The sequence below is a fragment of the Rhinolophus hipposideros genome (assembly GCF_964194185.1).
Source record: "Rhinolophus hipposideros genome assembly, chromosome: 20".
Classification (NCBI taxonomy): domain Eukaryota; kingdom Metazoa; phylum Chordata; class Mammalia; order Chiroptera; family Rhinolophidae; genus Rhinolophus; species Rhinolophus hipposideros.
In genome coordinates, this window is record NC_138066.1 from 31,514,476 (window position 1) to 31,538,597 (window position 24,122).

The 24,122-nt window shown below is 56.4% G+C and overlaps 1 protein-coding gene across 17 annotated transcripts in view; it reads right to left on the reverse strand.

The window, feature by feature from the left end:
- The window catches only part of CACNA1G (calcium voltage-gated channel subunit alpha1 G), a 62,727-nt gene that overhangs the window by 18,236 nt on the left and 20,369 nt on the right, over positions 1-24,122 (reverse strand). For 10 of the 17 annotated variants that reach the window (XM_081029870.1, XM_081029881.1, XM_081029875.1 and 7 more), the window contains exons 10-24: positions 14,707-14,858; positions 13,722-13,907; positions 13,522-13,636; positions 13,285-13,440; positions 10,391-10,459; positions 8,854-8,938; positions 8,577-8,770; positions 7,323-7,754; positions 6,334-6,434; positions 5,998-6,121; positions 4,135-4,203; positions 3,818-4,002; positions 2,785-2,911; positions 1,141-1,266; positions 485-574 (exon numbers count right to left, since the gene is read on the reverse strand). In XM_081029870.1, coding sequence (XP_080885996.1) covers positions 485-574; positions 1,141-1,266; positions 2,785-2,911; positions 3,818-4,002; positions 4,135-4,203; positions 5,998-6,121; positions 6,334-6,434; positions 7,323-7,754; positions 8,577-8,770; positions 8,854-8,938; positions 10,391-10,459; positions 13,285-13,440; positions 13,522-13,636; positions 13,722-13,907; positions 14,707-14,858 — 2,211 coding nt within the window. The remainder of the gene's footprint in view (positions 1-484; positions 575-1,140; positions 1,267-2,784; positions 2,912-3,817; positions 4,003-4,134; positions 4,204-5,997; positions 6,122-6,333; positions 6,435-7,322; positions 7,755-8,576; positions 8,771-8,853; positions 8,939-10,390; positions 10,460-13,284; positions 13,441-13,521; positions 13,637-13,721; positions 13,908-14,706; positions 14,859-24,122) is intronic. The other 7 variants (XM_081029873.1, XM_081029867.1, XM_081029874.1 and 4 more) reach the window with 1 other exon arrangement.

Genomic DNA, 24,122 nt, shown 5'->3' on the forward strand with positions numbered 1-24,122 from the left:
CCCACAGACTCAATTAGCTACAGGGACCCAACAGGGGATGTCAATGGATCACGTGGGTTTGGTGTCAAGCAGTAGGGAGGGTTGGCAACTGTAGCAAAGTGGAGGGTAGCTCTATTCAAAAGGGGCCGCTGCTTCTTTTGTTCCAGCTGACTCCCGCCTTGAGGGAATGCAAGACCAGTGTTTCCAGATCTTTGGATTTCTCCTAAGCAGGCTCAAATCTGGACTTTCATGTGAAATCAGCCAATTTTTAAATGTTCACCACTAAATAAAAATGTAAACATGTTGCCAGCCAATGAAACATGCCAGGATTTGGCCCTTAAGCTAAGAGTTACAGCCTCTCCTGTAAGAGGCTATGTCTCTTTGATGGCATTTTGCCAACCTGCTTTGCCCTCTTTCTGTCTAGTGTCTGCACCCGTCATGCTTGGAGTTGGCCCATGCTGAGTGACCTGAGCCCAAAGATGGATCCTGCCCACCTCAGCCCTACCTGCTGGTCTACACCCACAGCATCCAGCCCATCGTACATGATGTCCACCCAGCCATCCTTGGAGGCCAGCACGAACAGGGACATCAGAGCCTAGGGGAGGGGTGAGGAGGAGAGGAGACCATCTGAAATCTAGGATGTGTGGCTGAACCAACCACCATCTGTCCTCAAAGCACCTCCCAGCAGCAGCTTGAGGGATCCCAGCCCTTCCAAGGTGAGGCTGGAGTCACACTCCAGGCCCCAAGAGAGCTCTCTGTCCCAGGGCTCCATGGCTAGTATGAAGCCAGAGGAGTCAGGGGAAATGATCAGACCCTCTAAAATCCAGAAACCCAAACCAGTGTGGGTCAGGGAAACACCAGCAAAACCGAACAAATGACTTCATTTCCTACATCTCTGTTTCTATAAATGTGGGGTAAGGAAAGGACTCGTCTTGACAGTATACCTGCACCCTGTACCATGCTAAGCAAACATACATATGATCTCATCACATCCTTACTATGAGCCTCCAAGGAGACACCATTATTACCCATTCACCAGATGGTAAAACTGAGGCCCTGGCAAGTAAATCAATTGCCCTGCAGGCATCACTAAGCCCGGACCTCTGTCCTCTCCAGACCCCTTCCATCACGCCTACCCCCGCCTCGGAGCCTGGGGCTCACCTGGCCAAGGTTGTCAAAGTTGTACTTGTGCCGGACCCACCGGTAACTGGCCTCGGCACAGTCAGATTTGTTGGTGATGTTCCTGGTGTCCTCGCCCTGGCACACGAAGAACTTCCCTTTGAAGAGCTAGACACACATGTACCAGAGACAGAGAGAAGTGAGCTGTGACCCAGGAGGCCCCGAACTCCCCAGCCCTACCTCCCTTGGGTAGGGTGGGGCACTCAGCCTTGGGGTCAGTTAAGTCAGGGAACCTGCCCTGAAGGCACCCCGTCCTTTGGGCTCCTTGGACAGAGCCCTAGAGAGAGGAGGAAAGGTCATGGGGTGGGTACTGAAAAAGGGTGGAAGGAGGGGAGCAGTCATTTGTTTTCTACAAAGGGCTAGGTCAGGTTTTTTCCCAGTGGGGTCCCTAGATGGGCATCATCACCATCTGGGAATGTGCTAGCAGTGCAAACGCTCAGGTCCACCCCAGACCCTCTGAATCAGACACTCTGGGGGAGGGGCCAAGTGATCTGGTTTAATGGTGGGGGTAGGCGAGGTATTATTGACCCCACTTTACAGATGGGGAAAACTGAGGCTCAGGGAAGTAAATTCACTATGGTTGTATTACCAGCAGATGGCAGAAAAAAGGGGGCTCGAACTCAGGTCTGTGTGACTGGAAAGCTGACCCTCAGTCCAGAACAGACCAGGCTATGACTGTAGGTGGGGAAGGGATATGAAGGATGGGAGACCAAGAGGCCTGGGCAGCTGCTCAAGACATCTAAATCCGATGGAAGAAGCCTGGACTGGGCTCAACAATGGTTCCCTCTATTCCCCCAAGCAGGCCAGGAAGAGAGGGAAGGGAAGGGGCACTGGGTGTGTAGGGAGGCACCACACAGCCTTGGCAATTGTACCCCAGTCGGGTCCCTGGGGCTAGGGAATTCTAGGAAACCAGGAACAGCCCCCACCCCCTCCCCAGGAAGTCGAAGGAAGGGAGGGAGATGAGGGTAGCCACCCAGGAGCTCCCCTGCTGCCCCAATAGCCAGCTGTCTACCCTGCAGCTGAAACAGCTGGAGCCAGGGGCTCAGGACGATGGAGGTGGAGGGGCGCCCAGAGGCGCCTGCTGAATCTTGCAAACAGTTCCCGCTCTTTTTCTTCCAACACCAAGTTCCCTCCCTGGGCCAGAGGCCAATTTTCCCCTGCAGCCCCCATTTCCTGCCTCGTCTGGGGTCTGCACCCGCCTGCCTGCCAGCACGTCGCTAACCTGGCCCAGCTGTCTGGGCTCTGGATCCATGGGGCTGGCCTGCAGCCCATCCACTCAAGCAGGGAAGGCGGGGAGGGGATCCCAGAGCAGACTGTGGGCCGGGGCCAGTGCCTCCACTCCAGAGTGCAGTGCGTGAAGGGGGTAGAACAGCAGCCTGCAGCTGTCACAGGTCAGAAGCCTCTCTAAGGCGCTTGTCCCCTTAGAGGCCCTGTTCCAGGCTCCCAGTTTTCAGCAAAATGCCCAGGAGGCAAAGGGGCCTGAGGTGTAAGATCTTGAGGGAAGTGTCCCTGTGTGTTTCTTTCTGGAATAAAGGCAGCAGCAGCTTGGGCCTCAGTATCCAGGGTCCAAGAGGAAGACCACTCCTCAGGCTTCTGCCGACAGCTGGCCCCCAGACCCTCACAAACCTGCACCCCCAGGATGCCAAAAATGATGAAGAAGGCACAACAAATGACCACGATGTTGCCGATGGGCTTCAGTGAGGACATGAGCGTTTCCACCACCAGCTTCAGGCCCTGTGCCCGGCTGATTACCCTGGGGAGAGGGGGGGCGTGATAAGAGGGGTTCCCCCAGCTTGGACACTCCCCTGTCCCTGCCCCTCAATCTTGGCCCAATGGCTCCGGGCTTGGGCTCTGGCTAAGGGAAGACGATGGCTTTGTGGGCTGGCTATGCAGAACAGTCCTCTCTTCCCAGGACCCCTGGCATGGGGATTCCCATCCATAAACTCTCAAAACAGGAAGCAGACACCCCCACTCCACCCTCACTTCCACTCCCAGGATGTCAAAGGATTACCTGATGGGGCTGGGTAGGGACTCAACTCAAGGGAGGTGTTGCCAAGGGACAAAGAATGGCAGTGTGTTGTGAGGACAGGGAGATGCACTTGCAGGGGTCAGGCAGGGAGGGGAAGGGACAGGGGTGCATTGTCACAGCAAGGAAAGCATCACTAGTCAGTCAGTATTGTCCCCATCCACGGAAAGTTGTGACTCTTGGGTGTGGGGGGGTGATTGCCTCATTGGGGAAGGTTTCCCAAGACGGCAGATGTCCCACTCGATCTGGTGGGTGGCTCCTGAGAGGCACGGAGGTGAGGAAAGCAGGGAAGAAGAGTCTCGTACCTCCCTGGGGAGGGCCGAGTGTCACCCCTGAGGATACCAGCCAAGCGAGAGCTTTAGCTGAAGGCGATGAGGCCCTGACTAGGACCCCGTGTATTGCGCCCTGCACAAGGCCAGGGGGACAGTAGCCCTGAGCAGCACATCATGTGGGGAGTGTCACTGAGGGGGGCCCAGGGACAGAAACTCCTAGGCCCATAGTTGAAGCCGAGTGATGACAACGTTCCCTGGGGGGGTCACAGGCAGGAAGCAGGGGCAGGTGGGGCTCTTACTCCACTGTGGGGCGGCTGGTGGTTGGGGGTGTCCTCGAGGAAGACACCTGGCTGGGGCTCACCTGAGCGGGCGCAGGGTCCGCAGCAGCCGCAGCACCCTCAGCATGCCAAGGATCTTGGTGCCGCTGTCGGACACCATGGACACCAGGATATCGATGATGGAGATGAGCACCAGCAGCCCGTCCAGCACGTTCCAGCTGCTTCGCAGGTATGCTTGCTCCCCAAAGCACCAGCCCAGGGCCACCACCTGGGGACGCCCGTCACGCCACGGTCACCGCCACCTCCCTGCAGTCCCCCGCCCTGCCCTCCATTTGTGGCCCATCCTCTCCACCCCACCAGGAACCAGACAGCACCCAACCAACATCGACCCCTGCGTCACCTTCACGGTCATCTCTGCCAGAAAGACTGCGGTGAAGACATAATTAGAGAGGGTCAGGAAGATGCGTTCCTACAAGAGAGAGCAGGTAGGTGTTGCCCACCAGGGCCCCCCTCCTTGGGCCACGTCTGCTCTGCATACGGAAGCCAGGAACTGCCTCCAACATTTGACTCAGAGAAAAAGACCCCTTCCCTCCCCAACAAAGCAGACAATCTCCATTCCCCACTTCCACCCCTCACACACACACACACACACACACACACACACACACACACACACACAGCCAGTGCCAGGCCCCCTGACTCACTTGCACCCCTGCCCTGAACAGAGCTGCTTCCCACAGCTCCCCAGAGTGTCCTGGAGGGGAAATAATCCCACTACGGTGCCGTCACCTGAGACCCATATTTCAGGCCCTATCCTGATTTCTTTCTTAAAACTGGGGCAGGATTTAACTTGATCTCTGACCTCCCCATTCTACTCTCCTCCCTGCTCCATGGACTTGCTTTCCTGCTGTGTGCCCCAGAAATGGAGCTGCAGGACAAGCTGGGGGCCCGAGGACAGGCAGTGCATCCCCAGGCACAGTATGTATGCTGGGCCTAGGCTTGGGCAGGGAGAGAAAGGTGGCGGCCCTGATATCCATGGGCTGATTTCGTCACTGGGTGGCCAAGAGAGGAGTGTAAAGAGCTGGAGAGGCAGCAGGCAGAGAGTGAGCGTCAGAGAGAGTGAGAAACAGAGAAAGGGGACAGAGAGACGTGTGCATGTGACAGGTAGAGGCAAAGGAGCTGAGTGGAAGGATGAGGGGAGAGATGGGACGACAGTGGCAGAGAGCTGTGCGGCGGGGCCTTGGGCAGGAGGTGGACGAGACGTCCAGTGTGACCAGCTGCCTTTGCTCCGCCCCACACAGGCCCAGGGGTGGGGATCCCCAGTGCTATGCTCCTTCCCCCACCTCTTCCGGGGCTGGCCCCTCCACCCCTCAAGACTCCCTCGATCCCCACCCTGGCCTGGCTGAAGCGCACCCTCATGGAAGCCCCAACAGTACTGAAATCTGGACAATGCTGCAGAGGCAGCGAGGAGGGCAGGGGGCCAACTCCTAGCAAGTGGTGTAACATGCCACCTCCCTGTGCTTGGACCAGAATCATTGTCGGGGGCAGGAGCTATGACACCAGATGAGGGACAGAGTTCCCAGAACAGGTGGGCCCATCCCACCAGAGGTGCGGGCCCTGGGAGCATGTCCAGATACTCAGGCCTCTGGCCTCTCCTTTCCTTCTGAGGACTGACAGGCCAAGCAGAAGTGACCCCTCAGACCCTGGAAAACCTGCTTGTTTGTGACGTAGCAGGACCAAGAGGAGCCAGAGCAGCTCCCTCTCCCCTTCTGCATTGCCCATGGGGCAGGCTGGACTAGATGTCTCCCCCATCGGTGCATGGGGCACGGGTGAAACTGAGACCCTTTGCCAGGAGCAGGAAAAGCATGACTGCTCTGCGCAGCCAGGACCAGTCTCGCTGTTCGCATCATCCCCACACTCACCGACTCACACAGGGGCCTCACAAGTCTCTGGCTCACGAGAACACGCCGTCTGCAAATAGCCAGGGTGCGACGGAGCTCACTTTTCACCCAAGTAAGGAACAGGGCCCACTCCCTTAGCTGGACTGAGGTTCCACAGAAGGGAGACGGAAGTAGAAGAAGGACACAGGAGGTATCTTGGGGTGCCCGTTGCAAGGGTGGGAGTCAGGGGAGACCTACGGGAGAGTCCTGGCTCCCTCCCTCTGTCTTTCTGGGCCTCCTTGCCCGCCCTGCTCACTACCCCGGGAGGGGCCTGGCACCGAGCAGGCACTCAACAGCCACCGTGGTTAGCCCTGGGGACTCACAGCACTGTGCGGGTCAATCTTGGGGCGCTCCATGGCGATGGTGATGCAATTGAGGAAAATGATGACAAGGACCACGTGGTCGAACATCTTGTGCGTGATGATTCGGTGACACAAGAGGCGGAACCTGCTCCAGGACAGAGGCCAAAGCTGAGCGGGAGGCAGGCAGGGCGGCAGTGAGAGGCATTGCCCCGAGGCTCCTACCCATCCTGGGTGCTCCAGCCTGAGGCTCCTCTCTCACACATCCCCACGTCGGGGAACACTTCTAGCACCGGCATCACAGGATAGTTTCCCGTGAGAAGGAGAGGTTGGGGCCCAGGTCAGGGACCCCCTGCTTACCTTGACTGAGGAGGGAAGATGTAGGCAGACCAAGAGTCTCGCTCACGGCAGCAGGCAGGGAGCCGGGCTCGAATCCATGCCCTTATCCGTTCCCCTTTGCTCTGTGGAAGGATCAGCAGGGTTGTAAGAAGGGCCAGGCCGCCAAGTTCCCCCGCCCCTCACTCTTTCCCAGCCTTCACTCTGTGTCAACCTTTCCTAGCCCTCTTCCCTGCTTCTCTCCCCGTATTCCTAACACCACCTTCCCATGTCCCCCCAAGCCCCCTCTTGTCCCCTGACATCCCTCACATCCTTTATCTCCCCCCTCCTCCCTTGCACCCCTTTTCTCCTCCTGCAAACTCGGCACTCTTCCCATCTCTACCTCCTGTCCAGCCCCCACCTGCCCTCCCTTTCTCCTTCCCTGCCCGCTGGGCTTGGAAGCCACATCAATTATCAAACATTACACTCATCATAGCTGTCTGTTCAAAGACACACCTGGGATGAAGCCACACTGGCCCCTTCTCCTCACATGCTAACCCAGAGGTCCTGAGTGCCTGGGCCCCATCCCAGGGTTAAAGGTGGGGGTGGGGGAGGGAAGCTAGGGGAAGGGTAATGGGTAAGGCGGGTGTGAAGTCAAGGCTGTCATGAGGTCAAGATGAGAGAGGGGGACAGGAGAGGGCATCCGTGTGGAGAGATGAGTGATGGGTCTTTCTGAGTCACAGGGGGAGAGCCATGAAAGATTCATACACATCTGCCTGAAACCATTCCTATCCACCAAGGACCTCAGAGCCACAGCCCCAGGCATGACGAGGATCTGGGGCTAGGCAGGGTGAACACAAGGAGAAACGAGGGTGTTTGGAGCTCCGCCTCCAGGGCCAGCACCCCTGAGATCCCTTGGGCGTGATGGTAACTTCCTGAATGCCACAGAACTGGGATGGGTTGTTTGTCCAGCCCTGCCCCAGGCCGGGCACAGCTCTCCTTGCTCAAGGTCACTGTGTGCACAGGGGACTCACCAGGTTGCCCTCGTCATCACCATCATCCCCATCCAGTGGGGGTTCGTCGGGCCGCAGGGCCCGGGCCAGGCGCCCTGGGGCCGACTTGCCATTGCAGTCCTGGTGCTCAGAGGCTGAGCTGCGGCCACTGGCTGTGCGGTGTAAGCCGGGAACCTGCAGTGTGTCTGGCAGGTCAAAAGAGTTCTTGGCTTCTCGCTCCAGGGGGCCCCCGTGGCGACGGTCGCTGCCCACTGGGCTGGCCCGCTCCTCTTCCGAGCTCTCTTCCTCATCCTGGCTCTCCTGGCCCTCGCCTGACAACAGGGACCGCCGCTCCCCACTCGGGCTCCTCCGCTTCAGGCTGGGGGCACGGCCCAGGCTGTTCCTGCTGGAGCGCCTGCTGGCCCAGCTGCTTGCTGCACTCCAAGGGCTGTGTGGAGAGCTACGGGCGCTTGGCTGGAGGGTGAGCAGAGGAGAGGGTGGTCTCAGCCAGGGCCATGCAGCCCTGTACCCCCACATGCACCCCCTCTCCAGTCGGCCTCCCTGGCATCACACCAGGCATAGAGGCACAATGAGCAGGAGCTCTGGTCTTGGATGCCTAGATTCAGGACCTGCTTTACTCCCATCAGCTGTGTGAGCTTGGGCAAGTTATTAAACCTCTCTGTACCTCAGTTCCTCATCTCTAAAGTAGGTATGACACTAGCACCTATTCTTCGTTTAGTGAGAGAAGTCTTATCACTACCAGATGAGCGGCAGTATAACATAATGGCCAGAGCATGGGCCCTCACACCAGCCTCCGGGATTAAAATGCTGGCTCTGTCATCTACTTGCTTCGGAGCTTCCCACACATCACTTCAGGAACCCGAGACGCAGGACCCCATCTGTAAAATGGGGAGAGTAACAGTACCTACCTCACAGGGTTGCTGTGAAGATTAAATGGCTCTAGAACATTTATGAGCAGTGTTTAGAATGGTGTCTGGCCCAGAATCAGTGACTGGATGGGGTTTACTATTATTATGATGAGGTATTAAGGAGGTAGGAACCCCCCACTTTATAGAGTACACTCAGAGGTTGAGTCTCACCCAAGGTCACTCAGGGAACAGAAGAAGCAGGATTAGAACCGAAGGCCCGGGCTCCTCCACCTGCCTGCACTGCCAGCCCTGACTGACCCCCCTGGGGCTTGTCCAGCCCATGGCTCAGGGGTATCTTCTCGGGCCTTCCCACCTCCATCCTCTCTCCCCTTCTGATATCCTCACATTTCCCATCGGGCACCCCTACCGGTGACTTAATCTCGTGGGCCGCCCCGGGCTCGGCTGACCCACTGCTGCTGGTGCGGCGTGAGGAGGGGCCCAGCGCCTCTGCCAGGCCTGTGCTGGAGCTCTTGGGCAGCGACATGGGTGTGGCGGCCGTATGGATGATGAGAGGCGGCAACAAGCTCCTCCGCAGCTCCGGGTGCTCCCCCAGGGACACCACTGCAGGAGAGAGGCAGGGAGACCCTGAGTCCATTCAAGGTTGGCCCAGGGCCAGGGGCCACACCCCCAGGATAGATACTCACAGGCCAAGTGCTTCTTCCTGTCCCCATCGCCATCCAGACTGGGAGAGAAGAAATCGGGCTCGGACTCAGACTTGGTGGCATCTCCCTAGGGTGGGGGAGCAGCGGGCCATTAGGGAGCTGGCTGGGCAGGGGTCAGAGGGAGGCGCGGAGGTCTTCCTGTCTTCACACGCACACACTACATATAGGCCACAGGAACCAGCAACCACGGCACGAGACATGCACTGGCATAAACCAGACCACCCAGGCTTGGGGCCCAGGGCTCCTCAGGGCACCCAACACCTCTGCCTCCTGCCAGCCACACCTCAGAGAATGCCAATGCTAACCCCAGAGCCCACAGCACAACCAGCCTGTCTGGGACCGGCTCCAAGAATGGCTGAGGGAAAAGGGGATAGCCTGGTGGGGTGGGTGGGTGGCATGGGGATCTGAGGACCTGAGGCATCTCTAGAGCCTCAGTTCTAAAGGCCACTTGTGCCCTGTGCTCTCCCTCCATGGCTGCCCTCCTGAGCCTCAGACCCGAGGACCCCAGAAGGAAATTGAAAGACCCCAGACGAAGTGGCTCAGCCCAGCGACGCCACTTCCATCCCTCTGCGTCTCCCTCCATCTTCCCCAAGCCCCTGCCCCCTCCCCTGGCCCCATTTTTACTTCTCTCCCTGTCTCTAGGAGAGTTTTTTCTTCTTTCTTAGCAGGTCAGTAGGTTCCCCAGTAATTACACACTTCTCCTTAAGAAGTTATTAAAAAATACTTGATTGCTACTTTTGATAAGGACATAAATATTGCGTAATTGGCATCTCAGGGGATCATTTTCATTAACTCAGTTTTCGTCCCTAACGAGGCCTTTCATTATCAAGTGGGATCTCCAGGGGGCTGCTCGGGATGTGCAGGACTGTGAAGTCCTGCGGGAATCCTGACTTCGCCCCGAATTCTGGTGCCAATGCAGGAAACAACAGGGCGCAGGCTCAGTGTGGGGGCCAGAGAAAGACCACGCCCCGTAATACCTGCCGGACCTCCTGGGTGGTCAAGGAGCCAGAAATTGGGAAGTGGCTTTAAAATTCTGGCACATTCTGGCAAGAGCCATCTCTACTCCCTCCGAAGACTTGTCCTGAGCTGAGGTAGCTTGCCTGAGCAGAGGTTCAGGACAAAATGGAGGGGAGAGAGATAGGGGAGCACAGTCTGTGGCCAGGAATCCCAACTCCACTGAGAGCTGATGACTGGGACTCCTGGGGGCCTTCCGCGTAGGCAGGCACACGCGGTGTACCACACACGTGCATACAGAGGATTCTAAGTCCCTTCCTTCTCCCTCCATCCACCAGTCTGTCGAGGATGGGAACGTGCCCTTTGCAGGTTGCTGGGGGCGAGGCAAGGAGGCTCCTCCCCTCGATGTCCTCAAGGGAGAAGGGACTTAAAATCGAAGCCAGCCTCACAACACCAATGACCACCACGGCGACCACAGGTTGCACAGCAGCTGAGCGTGAACACGAGCACAGAGACACGGAGGCGGAGTGGAGGGGGGCATGCTGACTCATGATTGCGTACCTACCCCCTGGGAGTCGACAGGCAGCTGAATACAGCTTAACTGTCCACTCGCATCTTCCCGTTTGCTGATTTCCTACAGGGAGAGGGGGAGGCAGGGGACGGGCGCTGGTCACAGGCGCTCAGGCTTTCAAACATCAGCAGTGTCCAAAGAGGATGAAGAAAAGGAGGAATGCAAACCCGACAGCAGGGGAAACAAGACACGGGGGTGGGAGGAGTGGAAAGGGGACAGAATGGCCTTCCAGAATTCAACCACAGGCCCTTAGGCCAGAATGAATCTGAAGGGTGAGGGCTCAGGCCACAAAGATGGGGACAAGGGCAGGAAAGGAGATCAAGCCCAGATAATCCTAATAGCAGCTACCATTCACTAGAGCGTGCCAGGCTCCGTGGAATTGCTTCATTAACACTAGCTTGCTTCCTCGAAAGGGGAGAAGCAGGGACCGCCAGCACCATCTTACAGGAGGTACCCAAAGTTTGGAGAAGTTCAGAAAATGTCCCAAGTCGTACGGAGAGTAAGAGGTGCATGTGGGCCTCAGACCCAAGTCTACAACTCCCCCTTCCTCGCTAGAAGGCAGCAGGCTTAGGGAATGGGTAGGGAGGGTGGGAAGAAGAGACTGGAGAGGAGACGAGGTCAGGAGCAGGAACAGGCCTCCTAACCCCCATATACTCTGCCTGCATCCCTCCCAATCAGAACAGGTCCAGCTGCTCCAACTGGGATGGGATGTGACAAGTAACATCGGGATGACGGCTATGATATTGTTTATTACCAATTAATGGCCTCACACAGGGCCTGCTGCCCGTTCATTTAATTAAGTGAGTGGATGATAAATATACAGGGATTCAGGGCACTGCCCCCTGCAAGTCGGGAAATGAACAGCCAGCCGGCCCCATCCCTTTGGCCACCTCCTCCTACCTCTCGGCAGGGTGGCAAGACCAGCAGGGGGCCACTCTTGAGGCCTCATGCTGGTGACACCTAACAAAATGGCGGCAGCTACTTCCTCCACTGACGTGGGGTGGCCTCATGCTATCACAACAGCAATAATCAGCCTCTCCTGCAAGATTGTGAGGCCCCCTCAGAACCACAGATACAGCCCCCTGAAACTCCATACAGGAGAGGGCAGGTGCCTCTGGAGGTGTTCAAGTCACTAGCATTGAGTGACCACAAGCCCCCCCTACCCAGGAGTTGGCCACCACATGCAAGACAATGAGCAGCAGGTGCAGCCGCTCCCCCGGGCACTTGAGGGCCATGCCACTGCCCACCCCCATGGAGGGAGTATTGATCCTGAAATCCTTTCTCCATCCCACCCTGAGTGAGACCCTCACTATAGTCACTTGTACTCTGAAGGGTGAAGAGGGTGTGGCCCCGGGTCCTAGCTGACCTCTTAGGCTGAGGCAGCCACAGGCCCCCAGCAGGGCCGGAATGACCAGGCCAGGGCCGAGGGCCAGGCTGCTCTCATTCCCATGCATAGACTTTGCTTTGCTGCTGCCTAGCAACCAGGCTGGCTTTGTGGCACTCAGTCTAACAAGGTGTTTGCTGAAAGAGCCAGTGGTGGGGAGGGGGCTGTTTGTGCCAGGCATCACCAGGACTGCCGAGGTGGCTGCTCAGCCAGTTGGGGAGGTGGCGGGGAATAGGTTTGGGGTATTTTCCATTTCCTTCCACAGGGCTCCACAGGAATTTTTCTGAGGGAATCTTAGCTGTCAGGACCTGTGGTTTGGAAGGATCTGAAAGACCCAAGTCCCCACTGAACTTCTCTGACAAATCAAGACCAGTGGCTGAGAGTGGTGGGTCTCCAAAGAGACCCTGGTCCATGTGGGAGCACGGTGGCGCCTCTTAACCCTTCAGGCCCCAAAGAACCCCCAAACAATTGTCCTGTCCCAGGGAGAGTACCAAGGTCCCTCCCTCCTGCAAGAGGCCCAGCCATCACCAAGGCAGGGCTCAACCCCCTACCAGCTGCCCTCACTGTCACCCAGCAGGAGGAAATGCAATAATGGGTACCTACAGAATTACAACGAGCAGGAAAAGGCCAGCGCAGGACAGATGCCCCCGCACCCCACCAGCCCAGCCTGGCCCTCGGGGAACAGCCCTCCCTCTCAAGGCTGGGAAAGAGGCGGAAAATAGATTTTTGTTTTTCCACCGTGTGCTAGGTATTTATAGACCAGGCCGCAGCGGGAGTTTCCATCCGGGTCACCTGGAGAGAACTGGACCAAGAGCTTCTCCAGCCCAACCTGGAGCATTTCTAGGTTGGGTCAACCTGCCCTGTGCAAGGTGCTGGGCTGGGCCTGGAGTGGGGAGAGGGGCAGAGCTGAGGGAGAAGAGGGGGTTCAGCCCGTTAGGCAGAGGCTGTGCCCTGTCAAGACAAGGGCAGGATCAATGTAAATCAATATTAATTGATGACGCTGCCTGTGACGAACGTGATGGAGTCCAGGCTGGAAATAGGACGTTCATCTCTGCCATGCCCGCAGCTAATTGGGCTCATTTCTCACCCTGGGCAGCTCAGCCCTGCCCGAGCCCTGGTGGTATCTTCATCAGCTCAGCCAGAGCTCAGATGACTTGCACACAAGCTTCCCCCACCTCTTGGCTCAGATGTGTCCCCTCTGAATGTCCCCAAGAGCACCTGTTCTCAAGGGTCTAGCTGCACCGTGTGGCGACACTTGTCCAGCTCTCTGGGGAAGGGTCTAGCTGACTTTGAGGGGGAAGCCCACTTGGCAGCTAACCTGGGACCCAGGGACCCCCCCCCACAACCACCGAGTGCCGAGGGGATGCCTGAGACCCAGAGCCCCCCATCCTTAGTTGCCTCACTGAGTCTGAAGGGTGCTTCCTGCAGGACCTCCCAGGCTACTAAAGCTTAAGCCAGGCAGCCGATCCCTCCTAGAAGTGAGCTGTTTAAAGCAGGGGGTTACCTCCGCCTGGAAGCCCTCCACCAGAATGGCCACAAGCAGATTAAAGAGCACATAGTTGCCAAAAGTCATGAGGGCGATGAAGTAAAGGGCGGCCCAGGACGACGTGGAGGCCATTCCGTTGTACAGCACCTTGTTCCAGTCCTCCTGGGTCAGGATCTGCGAGCAGACGACAGGAGTCAGCGCTCTTACCAGGGGCACCCCACGGCCCTCACCCACCCTGCCCTGTTTCCCTCGCACCTGAAAGACGGTGACGATGGCCCAGAGCAGGGAGTCAAAATTCTTCCGGTCCGGCAGCGTGTCTCCGTCACGCTCAGATGCAAATTTGCAGCCGAAGAGATGCATGCCCAGTATGCTGAAGACACAGGAGCCACAGGCTGGGGATCAGGCCCCAGCACCCCTGCCCTGAGGCCCTGCTCCCGGCCGGCACCCGCCCTCACCTGAAGATGAAGATGAAGAGCATGAGCAGCATGCAGAAGGTGGCCACGTTGTCCATGGTCTTCATGAGCACCACAAGCTGCCGCTGCAGCGCCGGCAGGAAGCGCACCAGCTTCAGCACCCGCATCAGGCGGAAGGTCCGCAGCACCGACAGGCCGCCCCCTTGCTGGCCCACGATCTCCCACACACTGCAAGAGGGGCGGGGAGCCTGAGCCCGCTGCGTGCTCACCCTCCGCCCGCTGCTCCCTTTGCCAGGGGCCAGCAGCACTTGGGGCCTGAACTGGCCAGCACAGCCTGAGAAAGTGGCGTACAGACTGGCCCTCAGGCCTCCAGGCAGGAGCCTCCAGGGTGGCAAGGATCTGGGTGACAGTGCCAGCCTTCTCCACTCTCTCATATCCTGGCAGCAGACAGCCCTCTCCCTCAATCCGGGCAAAGCAACAACAAGTTATGGAATATTTGCTTTGTTCTCTTTTAACAAGATCGAAAGCCAATCCCGAAAAAGCAATAAAGGAGTTCTCCTGGCCCTAAGCCTGGGGCAATGGAGCATTCTCCCAAGGTTTTGGAAACCTGAAAGGAAGCTGCCAGCGTCTGAGATGGTTTCCAAGCACTTTGCAAGCAGGGGCAGCTGGCTGGGCCTCATACGCCCTCCAATTCCTCTCCAAAGCCAACTCCCCAGTCCTCACCCACAGCAGGCCTACGTGGGGTCGAGGACAAGAAGTAGAAGTTGGGAGAGAAGACTGTAGAGGGGCCCGGCCAAAGGAGATGAGAGGCCACGTCCCTCCTGAGCAATGTAAGGCCGAGGGAGAGGGTGGATGGAGCAGGGGAGGCCCAGAGAGTCCCCACCTGGGGCAGTGGCAGGGCCTGGGGGTCAGTGGGGCCTGACTCCAGACGCCTTCAGCCCAGAGGAACAGGCTGTGTGGCTCTTTGCCGCAACCCTCCCCGCGGGCGTTCCTCAGGGGAGAGGCAGCAGTCAAGGGGTAGTCATACCTGATGACAACAATGACGCCATCAAAGATGTTGTAGGGGTTCTTGATGTAGCCAAAGGGACCATAGACGAGCAGTTTCAGCAGCATCTCCAGGGCAAAGAGGCTGGTGAAGACGATGTTGCTGATTTCCAGGGCATTGGTAAGCTCCTCGGGCTGGAGGGCAGGGCAGGCATGAAGCAGCCATGGCTTGTTCCTGAGCCCCTCATCCCAGCCCTCCCGCACGCAGGGCCACAGGGAGAGGAGGAGCAGGAACAGCAAGATGCTGGATGCTCAGGCTTATGGGGAGGGCACTCCCTCAAAGGGTCCATGAGGACACGCACCGAGGGACAGCAGGACATGCAGCCCTCGGCCCCTTGCCATTCCCAGGTCTGGGTCTCAGATCCTGGAGGAACTGAGCTGTGCGTTCTGCCACTTACTGCTGGGAGCTCCGAGACCCATCCTTACCTGTGCTGCCCGGTCAGGTCAGCAGGCCCAGACCAGCAGCACAATGATGCTGGCCCATGTCACAGGGCAATTGCTAAGGCCTCACACGCATACCAGTCACACAGCCACACGCAGTCACACATGCGCTACTCTGTGGACTTGGCAGTCTTCTCTTGGACAACGGTTGGCTACACTGCTTCCTTCCAGACACAAACATGCATATACACACAAACATGCACATACACACAAACACACGCACAAACAAGCATACGGCACAAACACACATACCCACACACACCCATGCACGCATGCACATACAAACATGCCAATGGGCAGAAGGGAAATTCCAAGAAGGGCTGTCACAGATGAGGAGGCTCTTGGAGCCGCTGCCTGAGACTAGGACACCTCGGTTAATTCTCAGCCTAGCGTCTCAACTCACTGTGTGACCTTCGTCAAGATTCTCAACCTCTCTGGCCAAATAAAACACTGGAGCTAATTTCTTTTTTGCTCCAGGGGGGATTAAGACCAAGGACACATATTAGAGAGGTCATCAGAACTAATGACAGACTATCTCATCTGCTATTCCAGCTCACCAGTCACCTCCCTCCCTTCCTCCTCTTTCTAGCAATGCCTCACGTCTAGCAATACACCAGGTATAAAAGGGGCTGCAAAAACATGTCAGCCATGCTCCCTGCCTCCCAAGAGCTTAGCATCTAGCCGGAAACAAGTTGTACACACACACAACAGCTGAATAACCACAAGAAGCCTTAGATGCTTTGATAACAAAATAAATTATCCAGACAGTAAATCCAGGAGTTCAGGGACAGGAGATGATGGAAAACACACTGGGAAAGCCTTAGTCAGGAGCTTATACTTGAAATGAACTCTGAAGGGTGAGCGGGGTCTCTCCAAGCAAAGGGGAAGGGAAGGCATCACTGGTCGAACACAAGGAATGAACCCAGGGAGAATGGGGGTGTGCGTGGCCAGGCTGGGGATTCAGGGTGGAGATGATTGGCTCAATGGAACCCACTGCCTACCTCATGGAGTGTGTGACCCCTCAAAAGCCCCAGGTCCATGGTAGCCACTCAAGAATAATAAATAAATAACCAAATGAAGCTCTTAGTCCATCAGACATCTCCCCCTGTTTACCCAGCTGCCTCATTTGACCAGCTGCCCAGGTAGGTCACCCAAGCATGGAACCAGGCCCTGGGCACCACCAAATGGATCCAAACGGCCCCTATCTGTGTGGCTAGCCTGGGTGGGAGGTGGGGAGAGTTGGAAGGAAGGGCATTCTGACTGTCAAGTGTTTGAGGGTCTATGGCTGCTCCGAGGGAGAGATGTTCTCAGCCAGGCATTGATTCTTTCTAAAGGCAGGTCTGGGGGCAGAGCCAGGATCAGTAGGCAGGACCGAGAGCCAGCTGTGTAGAGTGCGTGGCTGTTGTAGGGGCTGGTGAGACACAGAACCCATCACTCCAGCAGATCTGGAGTGATTTTTTTTGCTCCCCAGATTGGGAGTGGGGGCAGAAGGGGGCACTGCCACATGACCTAATGAATGGGGTCAGAGAGACAGGACCTTCAGTCCCTTCATGCAAGCAGTGCAGCTGGTGGGAAGGGGCCATTGTCAAGACAGACAAAGCCCAAAACTCAGACCTCTGCTAACAGAGTAGATGCCCCACTCTGTGCTCCCAAGTCCAGTTTGCCAGGAAGCCATGGTGAGTAAACCTACCTCCCTGTCCCCTCTGCCACCTGCCCAGTTATTCATCCTTGGATTGGATGAAGATAAAGAGCACAGACCACACAGGTGCGATGTTTTGCAGGTGCCCAGGCTCCCGTATGTCTCACCTCATGCCATCTACACAGCAGCCATCACACCCTCGTTTTACAGAGGAGCTAAAGAGATCAAGAGATGGAGGGTGACTGGTTCAAAGTCACAGGTCGGGGAGAGCCAGGGAGTGGGCTCCCATCCCACGTCACTCTGAGTCCAGTAACACCAGTCAGGACCCAAACGCAGCCTAGGTGACAGTGACAGGCCTGTAACTCCAGACACACGGATGGACTGAATACACGATATGTCTTCTAATGTATATAACTTTATATTTCACATGAACATAGATGTATGAATAAAGAACAAGTCGATCTGAAAGCCTAGCTGAGGTACACTTACAGTGGGTGAATGGTGAATGACGTATAAATTATACCTCCCTCAACAAAAGCTGCCAAAAATAAAAATAAAACTTTTTTTTAAATAGCTGAACACCCCGTAGCTTTTGCTATCCTGTATTTACTCAATGAGTGAGCCCTAAAAGGACAACTACTACCAGGCATGTGGAGGGAGGGTGTTCTCATCATTTTCTGATGTTATCCAGGGGTCAAGACAGTTTGTACCTTATGGCTCATGAACACACACAGACACACACATGCCCGCTCACCCACACACCAAGAGCCTCATCGGAAGGAGGGTGCGGGGCTCCTCCAAGGCCTGCATCACCAGTCCTCATCAAGGAGGGTGGCAAGAAATCCTGAAGCCCCCGCCTTGCCTCTCCAAGCAGGTCTGGGACTGGAGAAGCAGGTGGGGTGGAGGGCCGGGCATTCTCCGTTGGCCTGCACTCTCTCTCCTCCACGCTTTCACTGGGAATACTTAAGGGCAATGCCTATTCTCTCCCAGGGCCCTAGGATCCTCCGTGATCCATGGGAAAGAAGCCCTCCTCCCCGAAACCAAGTTACTAAATTGGAGGCTGGGAACATTCTGCAAACGTAGGACAAGGACGCAGAGACACAATCTTAGCAACACAGTTACCCCAGGGACCAGAGCTGTGATCCTAGCAAAGGAGAGGGGAGGGAGCCAAACTCTGCTAGTACCCTCCACGGGCCCTGCACTGGCTAATACGTTCCTCCCAAGATGTCATTTCCTCCCTGCCTCCTAGATGGCTCGTTCCACTCCGAGAAGTGTGGTGATTTAAAGGAGGTCACACCTGTGATTTAAAGGCCTGCACTCTTAGGAAGGTGCAGAGCTAGGTCTGCCTTTTTCTCTGCATCTTTCAACACTGCCACCCCCCTCCATACCCACACCCACACAGAACCCATGCAGACACACACACCAGCCCATCAGGTGGACACCAGCTTTCCCTCGTGGACTCTCCCCAGCAGCAATGAAGTCCTTTCTCAGGTCTAGACTGTATCCTCCCTCCTGTTCACAGATGTCAAGGCCCAGTGGTAGCTTCCATGAGTTGAAGCCAGGCAGCCTGAGTTTCTTCCACCCAGTGTTCCCAGGCTCTCCTCTGGGCTGATGCTAACTGTCGACCTCCCATCTCCAATTTCCCAAAACTTCCCCTCCCTCAGTCTATCACCTTAGAGCACCTGTGGCCCCAGGTAAGCTGTTCAATAGTTCTGAGAACCAGGACTCCTCTGAATTTCCTAGCACCTCCATCAACTAACCGTCAAAGTACCCACAGTATGCACAACACTGAGGAAAAAAGGTGGGGCTAAATCTGAACACAGGAAGTCTGCCAACTCTGACACTTTCTACCTGTGTGACCTCTCTGATCCGCAGTGGTGTCTTCTGTTAAACAGGGTACCAGCACCTCATGGCGAGGCTGTTCTGCAGAATGCAGGAGTTCAAGCCTGCGAATACACGCAGCTGAGAGCCGTGCTCAGGTGGCCCCATGAACACTGACAGTGGACGCAAGCCTCACACGTGGCAGGACAGAGTGCCTGCAAGGCTGTGACACCAGGAGCACCCCAGGAACTCAAACACAGCTGACGTCAGTGGGCCAGTGAGGAGATGGAGGCAGGAGAACCCGTGGAGGGCATGCCCAGCTGGGGGCAGTGTGAGCCAAGGTGCAGAGGAAGGAGTGAGTGCCCACGGCATCTTGGAGACCAAGAATGAAATGGTCTGCCTGCGTCAGAGCGTGGAGGGGCTGGTAGGGAACAAGGATGCCAGACAGGCAGGGCCAGGCAGAATGCACAACTGCACAACTCAGGCTGGTCTTGCCTCTGCCCATATGCTGCCATTGAGGCTTCTGGGGCGGAGAGAGGAGATGTGCAAAGCGGTGTATTAAGAAGATTAATCTGGCTGCAGTGGTGGCAGCACGCGGACGGCTTGGAGAGACAAAGAGACGGAGACCAATTAGGGGATACTGCAGAGGTCCAAGCGGGAGGCTTGAGAGCTGGCTCTGGCACATGATGATGTAACTTTTGCAGGGAACATGCAAGGGGGTGGACAACCAGGTAAGAGCTGAACGAGTCACCCCAGCCCTACCCAAGTGCCACTCCCACCCCATCTCCTCAGCTCCCATCTGCTCCACTGACCTTGAAATCTCTGCTCCTAATTCTGACTCCTTGGCTCACCTCACCTATTTTCCAAGTCCTGCCTTCCTAGGTCCTTCCACACACCTAGGAGAGGTGGTCCAGGTGGACCACAGTGATAGGGTAAGGGTCACTAGGTCAGTAGACCTCCTTCCTCTTCCTCCTCCTCCTCCTTCAAGGAGGTGTGGGAAGTCAGGGGATACCTGTGTGGTAGGAGGTTTCCAGGAAACCCCACAGGACTCAGCATATAGATCCCAGCATTGCTCTTCACTGTCCCCCTGGAAACTCTCCAGCTTGGAACATTGCCTGCTGGAGTGTCACTGTGCCTCAGTGCTTCCAAAGCAGGGGGCTTTAGCTCCTCCCTTACAACCTCCCACCAGCTCCCGGAAGTCACTCCAAGTAAACATACAAGCTAAGAAGGCACAAGACACCAGCAGTGCTCACTCAGCTTGGAGACAGCCAACCCTAAGCGCCTGCGCCTTACAAGTCTGCGGCTGTGGCCCCTGCCCCTTACCTGCCAGGACAACCTCAAAGCCCTGGAGCCCACGGCGAACCATTTAAAGGCTGGCCTCATGTCACAGACCTTGGAGCACTCCTGTTCTTCCAGCCCAGCTAAGTCCTTAACCTCTCTACCTCTCTGCTGCAGCCGTCGAATTGCTGAGCATTGCCAGAGTCACAAACCTGCGCTGAGTGGACAGGGTGATGCCCTGCTGAGGGCCCCACGGCTGCTCTGTACCTTTATCCACCATCCTCTCTTGCTGGGCTTCCGTCGCTCTCCCTAGGAGCTTCCTCAAACCTCTTCCTCCCCTTGGTCCCCATCCTCATTCCCAAGCTGGTCTCCTGCTTCATGGGGCTCCACTTCCTTCCCTTCCTCAACCAGCTCTGGTCCTGCAGCCTCTCTCTTCCCCTCCTGGAAGGGAGACAGCCCCTCCTCCACCTGCATCTCCACCTCACCCCCCCCCCAGGCTCCCCTGGGTCCCATTCTGTTTCATCCGTTAGTTATGCGTATTTCCCGAACTACTCCAGTCTCCTTTCCCCTGCCAAAAGCAGAAACCTTCATGTGAATCCAGGCTCATTCACCTTTGGACCATGGGCGCCACCACTGCAGCTCTCTCCAAGAACCCTCTTCCCAATCCTCCTCTTAGTGGATGCCTGAGGAGCATCAGAGCCAGCTGCCAGCCCTTCCGACCTGATGTCCCACCTGCTCTGACTTCCCTGACCCTGTGCTGGCCGCCACCTCCTGCCCTCCTAGGCTGCCTTCCTCCTCTCAGGCCAATATTCTTCAGAGTTGAGTCTATGCCCACTCCCTCCCCTTGGCTCCCCCCTCTGCCATCTCCTCCACTCCCACCTCCCCAGCTGTCACTGGGTGTAGAGGATACTGAACAATCTCCCCCAAGCCTTTGGCTTCTCACCTCGAGAGCCAGACTGCCGGCGAGCCTTCCCAGGATGGCCCACAGCCAGCTCAAAAGCAGCACGTCCAAAACAAAGCCTCTCACCTCCTCTCCCAAACCTGTCCTTCCCCGACCGCCCGGCTCTATCACTCTCCAGGATTCTGTCTTGGAACCCAGGAGTTATCCAGGACTCAGGCCTGCCCTTCTATAGGTGCCAGGCGGCAGGCCCTGCCAATGGAATGGCTTTCCCCTCACCTCCTTGCTTTCCCCGCCACCACCAGACGTGGGGCCCTTGTGGTCTCTGATCTCAATGACAGAAATAGCCTCCAGCCCCTCCCCCAACCCAGCCCTCACCTACTGGAATCTCAGGCTTCCTTCAACTCTGCTGGATTCACATCACTCCTACTCAGGGTGGGGGTGGGAAGGCAACATGACTGTCCCTCAGAGCTTCCCATGCCACCCTGTGCAGTTCCAGGCCAGGCTGCCGGAATTTGCTTGAATCCCCCCACCTGGACCTCTCAGCTCCTGGCCCTGGCTGCCAATCCCACTTGTCTTTCAAGGCCCGTCTCACAAGCTACCTCCTTCATGAAGCCCTTCCAAATCCCCTACCTGGGTGTAAGCATGTCTCTCTGTCCCCAGAAGCCTCCCTTACGGCATTTGGCATAATCGTCCATGAAGCAGCACAATTTTTCCGCTAGAACCTAAATTTCGTGGGTGCTTCTGGGTCCCCCCCCCCAGCCCTGCCACTCTATTACTCTATTCTAGCGTTCTGTGCACAGGAGGTGCTCCCCATGCTTGCTGAATTGGGGGAGCCTAGAGCCAGAGGATGAAGGAATGTGAGCACCCTTTTAGCTGGTCATCTCTGAAACAACACCTTTTTCCCTCTATCTGGAGATCCTTGGAAAGTCTGGAGCCATGGCAGTTGTGAAAGGATCATCCCCCAGAGTCCTGCTTGGACCTCAGCACCAGCTCCTCTGCCTGGAGGCAAGGACTTCTGGGAGGCCCAAGGAATAGGCTTGGAATCAGAGGTGTCCATAAACCTTGGTCCTCAAAGGTCATATTTGGGGTGTCCATGCATATATGTGTTTTCTAGGGAGAGGGTATGCAGCTTTCAGCAGAATCCAAAAGGGGTCTGCCAATCCCCTCAAAAGTTAATTAAGCCCTACCACATCGGGACTCTTTCCCACCCCCACCCCCAGCTTCCCTCGCCTTGAACAGCCGACCTTACTCACTTATAAATAGAAACGCTCTCTGGACGTGTATCTAGAGTGACAGGATGGGCCCAGAGTTGGAACAGGGAGCAGCGTCATCACCTGCTCTGTCCTCTCGTGCACTGAAAGGCCGTCTTCTCTGGACCACCCTCCCCTCTGCAGCCCAGGAGACCACTAGGCCACATACCCTTCCCCTCCTTCCCACATGCTGTTGTCTCTCTTCTAGAATATGAGGTTAGCCCCTGCCCTCAGCAACCCAGAGCCAGGAAGGGGATGGTTAGGAAGCTCCTATGTCCCCAAGATCCCCTCCCACAGACACACACATGCCTGCTCACCCAGTACCCTCCCCTCCTCCTGCAGTGGCCTTGACCCCATGCAGACCCAGGCAGAGACAGGTTCCAGGAGACGACCTCTCTACTGAGCTCCAGCAACCTGCGGTGTAGTTACCAGGATGTCACATGGGGATCTTGTACGCATTGTCCTCCAGCCCACATCTGCTCAAGCCCTGGTGCTCCCACCCCAAGCAGAAACCTAGGTGTCCTCCCTACTGCCACATTCTTCCAGATATCCAATTGGTGTTGAGTCCTGCAGATGCAGTCACCTGCCAGCTCTGCCCAGCCTTCTCCTTTCCATCTCCAGGGACAGAGGTGTATGAACTGCCCAGACCACTACAATAGACCTCTTGTTGGCCTCCCTGACTCTTATTTCCCCTCTCCCCCTTCTACTCCCCACATGGCTTCCATGAGCACAAACCTGCTCATATTGACCTGCTTAAAACCTCTGTTGGAAATCTATTACCTTCAGGATAAAATCCAAAATCCATCTATGCCTCTCAGGACCTAGCCCTGAGTTTTTTCCGAACTCATCTCTTATCACTTGCCCATCCAGCCCCTACCCAGCACCCCACTCAGTCTGAACTCCTCATAAACCTCTCCCTTCTGGTGCCTGCTGCCTCTGGCCCTCCCCCACACTGTGCCCTATCTTCTCCCTTCCGCTTGCTAAGTCCCAGTCGTCAGACTCAGTTCCAAGGTCATGTCCTACATGGAGCCCTCCCTGAATCCTTTCCCGAGTCTGGTCACAGTCTGAGCCGTTGTGCACCCCACCCCCCCGAACTTGTACTAATCAAGCAAATGTGACTATTTACTTATTGGTGACTTCTGCGAGGAGAAGGACAAAGTGCCTCAGGCCCAGTGGTGTGTGGAGCAGTTTTGCACCAGCTCAGGAGAAAAAGTTGTGCACATCCCTTCCCAGCTCCACATTCAGCAACATCACATTAGTTGCTTGAAGTTGGCCATGATGGGGACATTTACACCATGGTAATTGGCAAATGCTACAAACACTACACATCAGGACTTCTTTTTCTTTCCTTTTTTTAAAGGGCTAGTTAAACATGTATCAGTATGACACTCTTAGGCCCAACTCTGACGCACAGGAAATGGATGTGCAAGGGATGGATAAATGGATGGATGGATGGGTGGATGGATGGATGGATGGATGGATGGGTAGGTGGATGGATGGGAAATTCCCTGTTCAGTTCCTTGCTCCACGCACTGCCCTCTAGTGGATAGGGCACACATATGCTCATCAGAACATACTCTGGCTTCCTCCTCAGTGTACTGTGTCTTTGCCATCTTCACCAGTCCTTCTGGGAAAACCAGTCCTGCCAGTTCTCCACCAGCTGGTGGGTTAAGAGGTGGGGGAAGCAGAGGAGTGGGGACAGCAGGAGGTCTCCCTTGGGTAGGGTGGGGTATGACCACCTGGGTGCTTTCTTAGCCAATATGTTGGTGGAACGGGGCAGGAGGGGTATCACCATCCCTGGCAGGAAAACTGCATGACGGGTACGGCAGGTGACAGTAGAGAGGACAGGCCAGGCCTGGGGAGGGCAGCAGCACTAGGCCACGAAGAGGGTTGGCTCCTCCCCCAGGGAAGCCCCAGCAACAGCCTCTCCAGTGCCCCCCAGTTTGATCAATACCAAGATCGATGGACACAATCACCTCACTAAGGGCTCTGCAGGGAAATTACGAGCCTCAGTCGGCATCTGCTGCAGCTCTCGCAGCTGTCTCGCTCAGCCCTCTCCCTGAACTGGC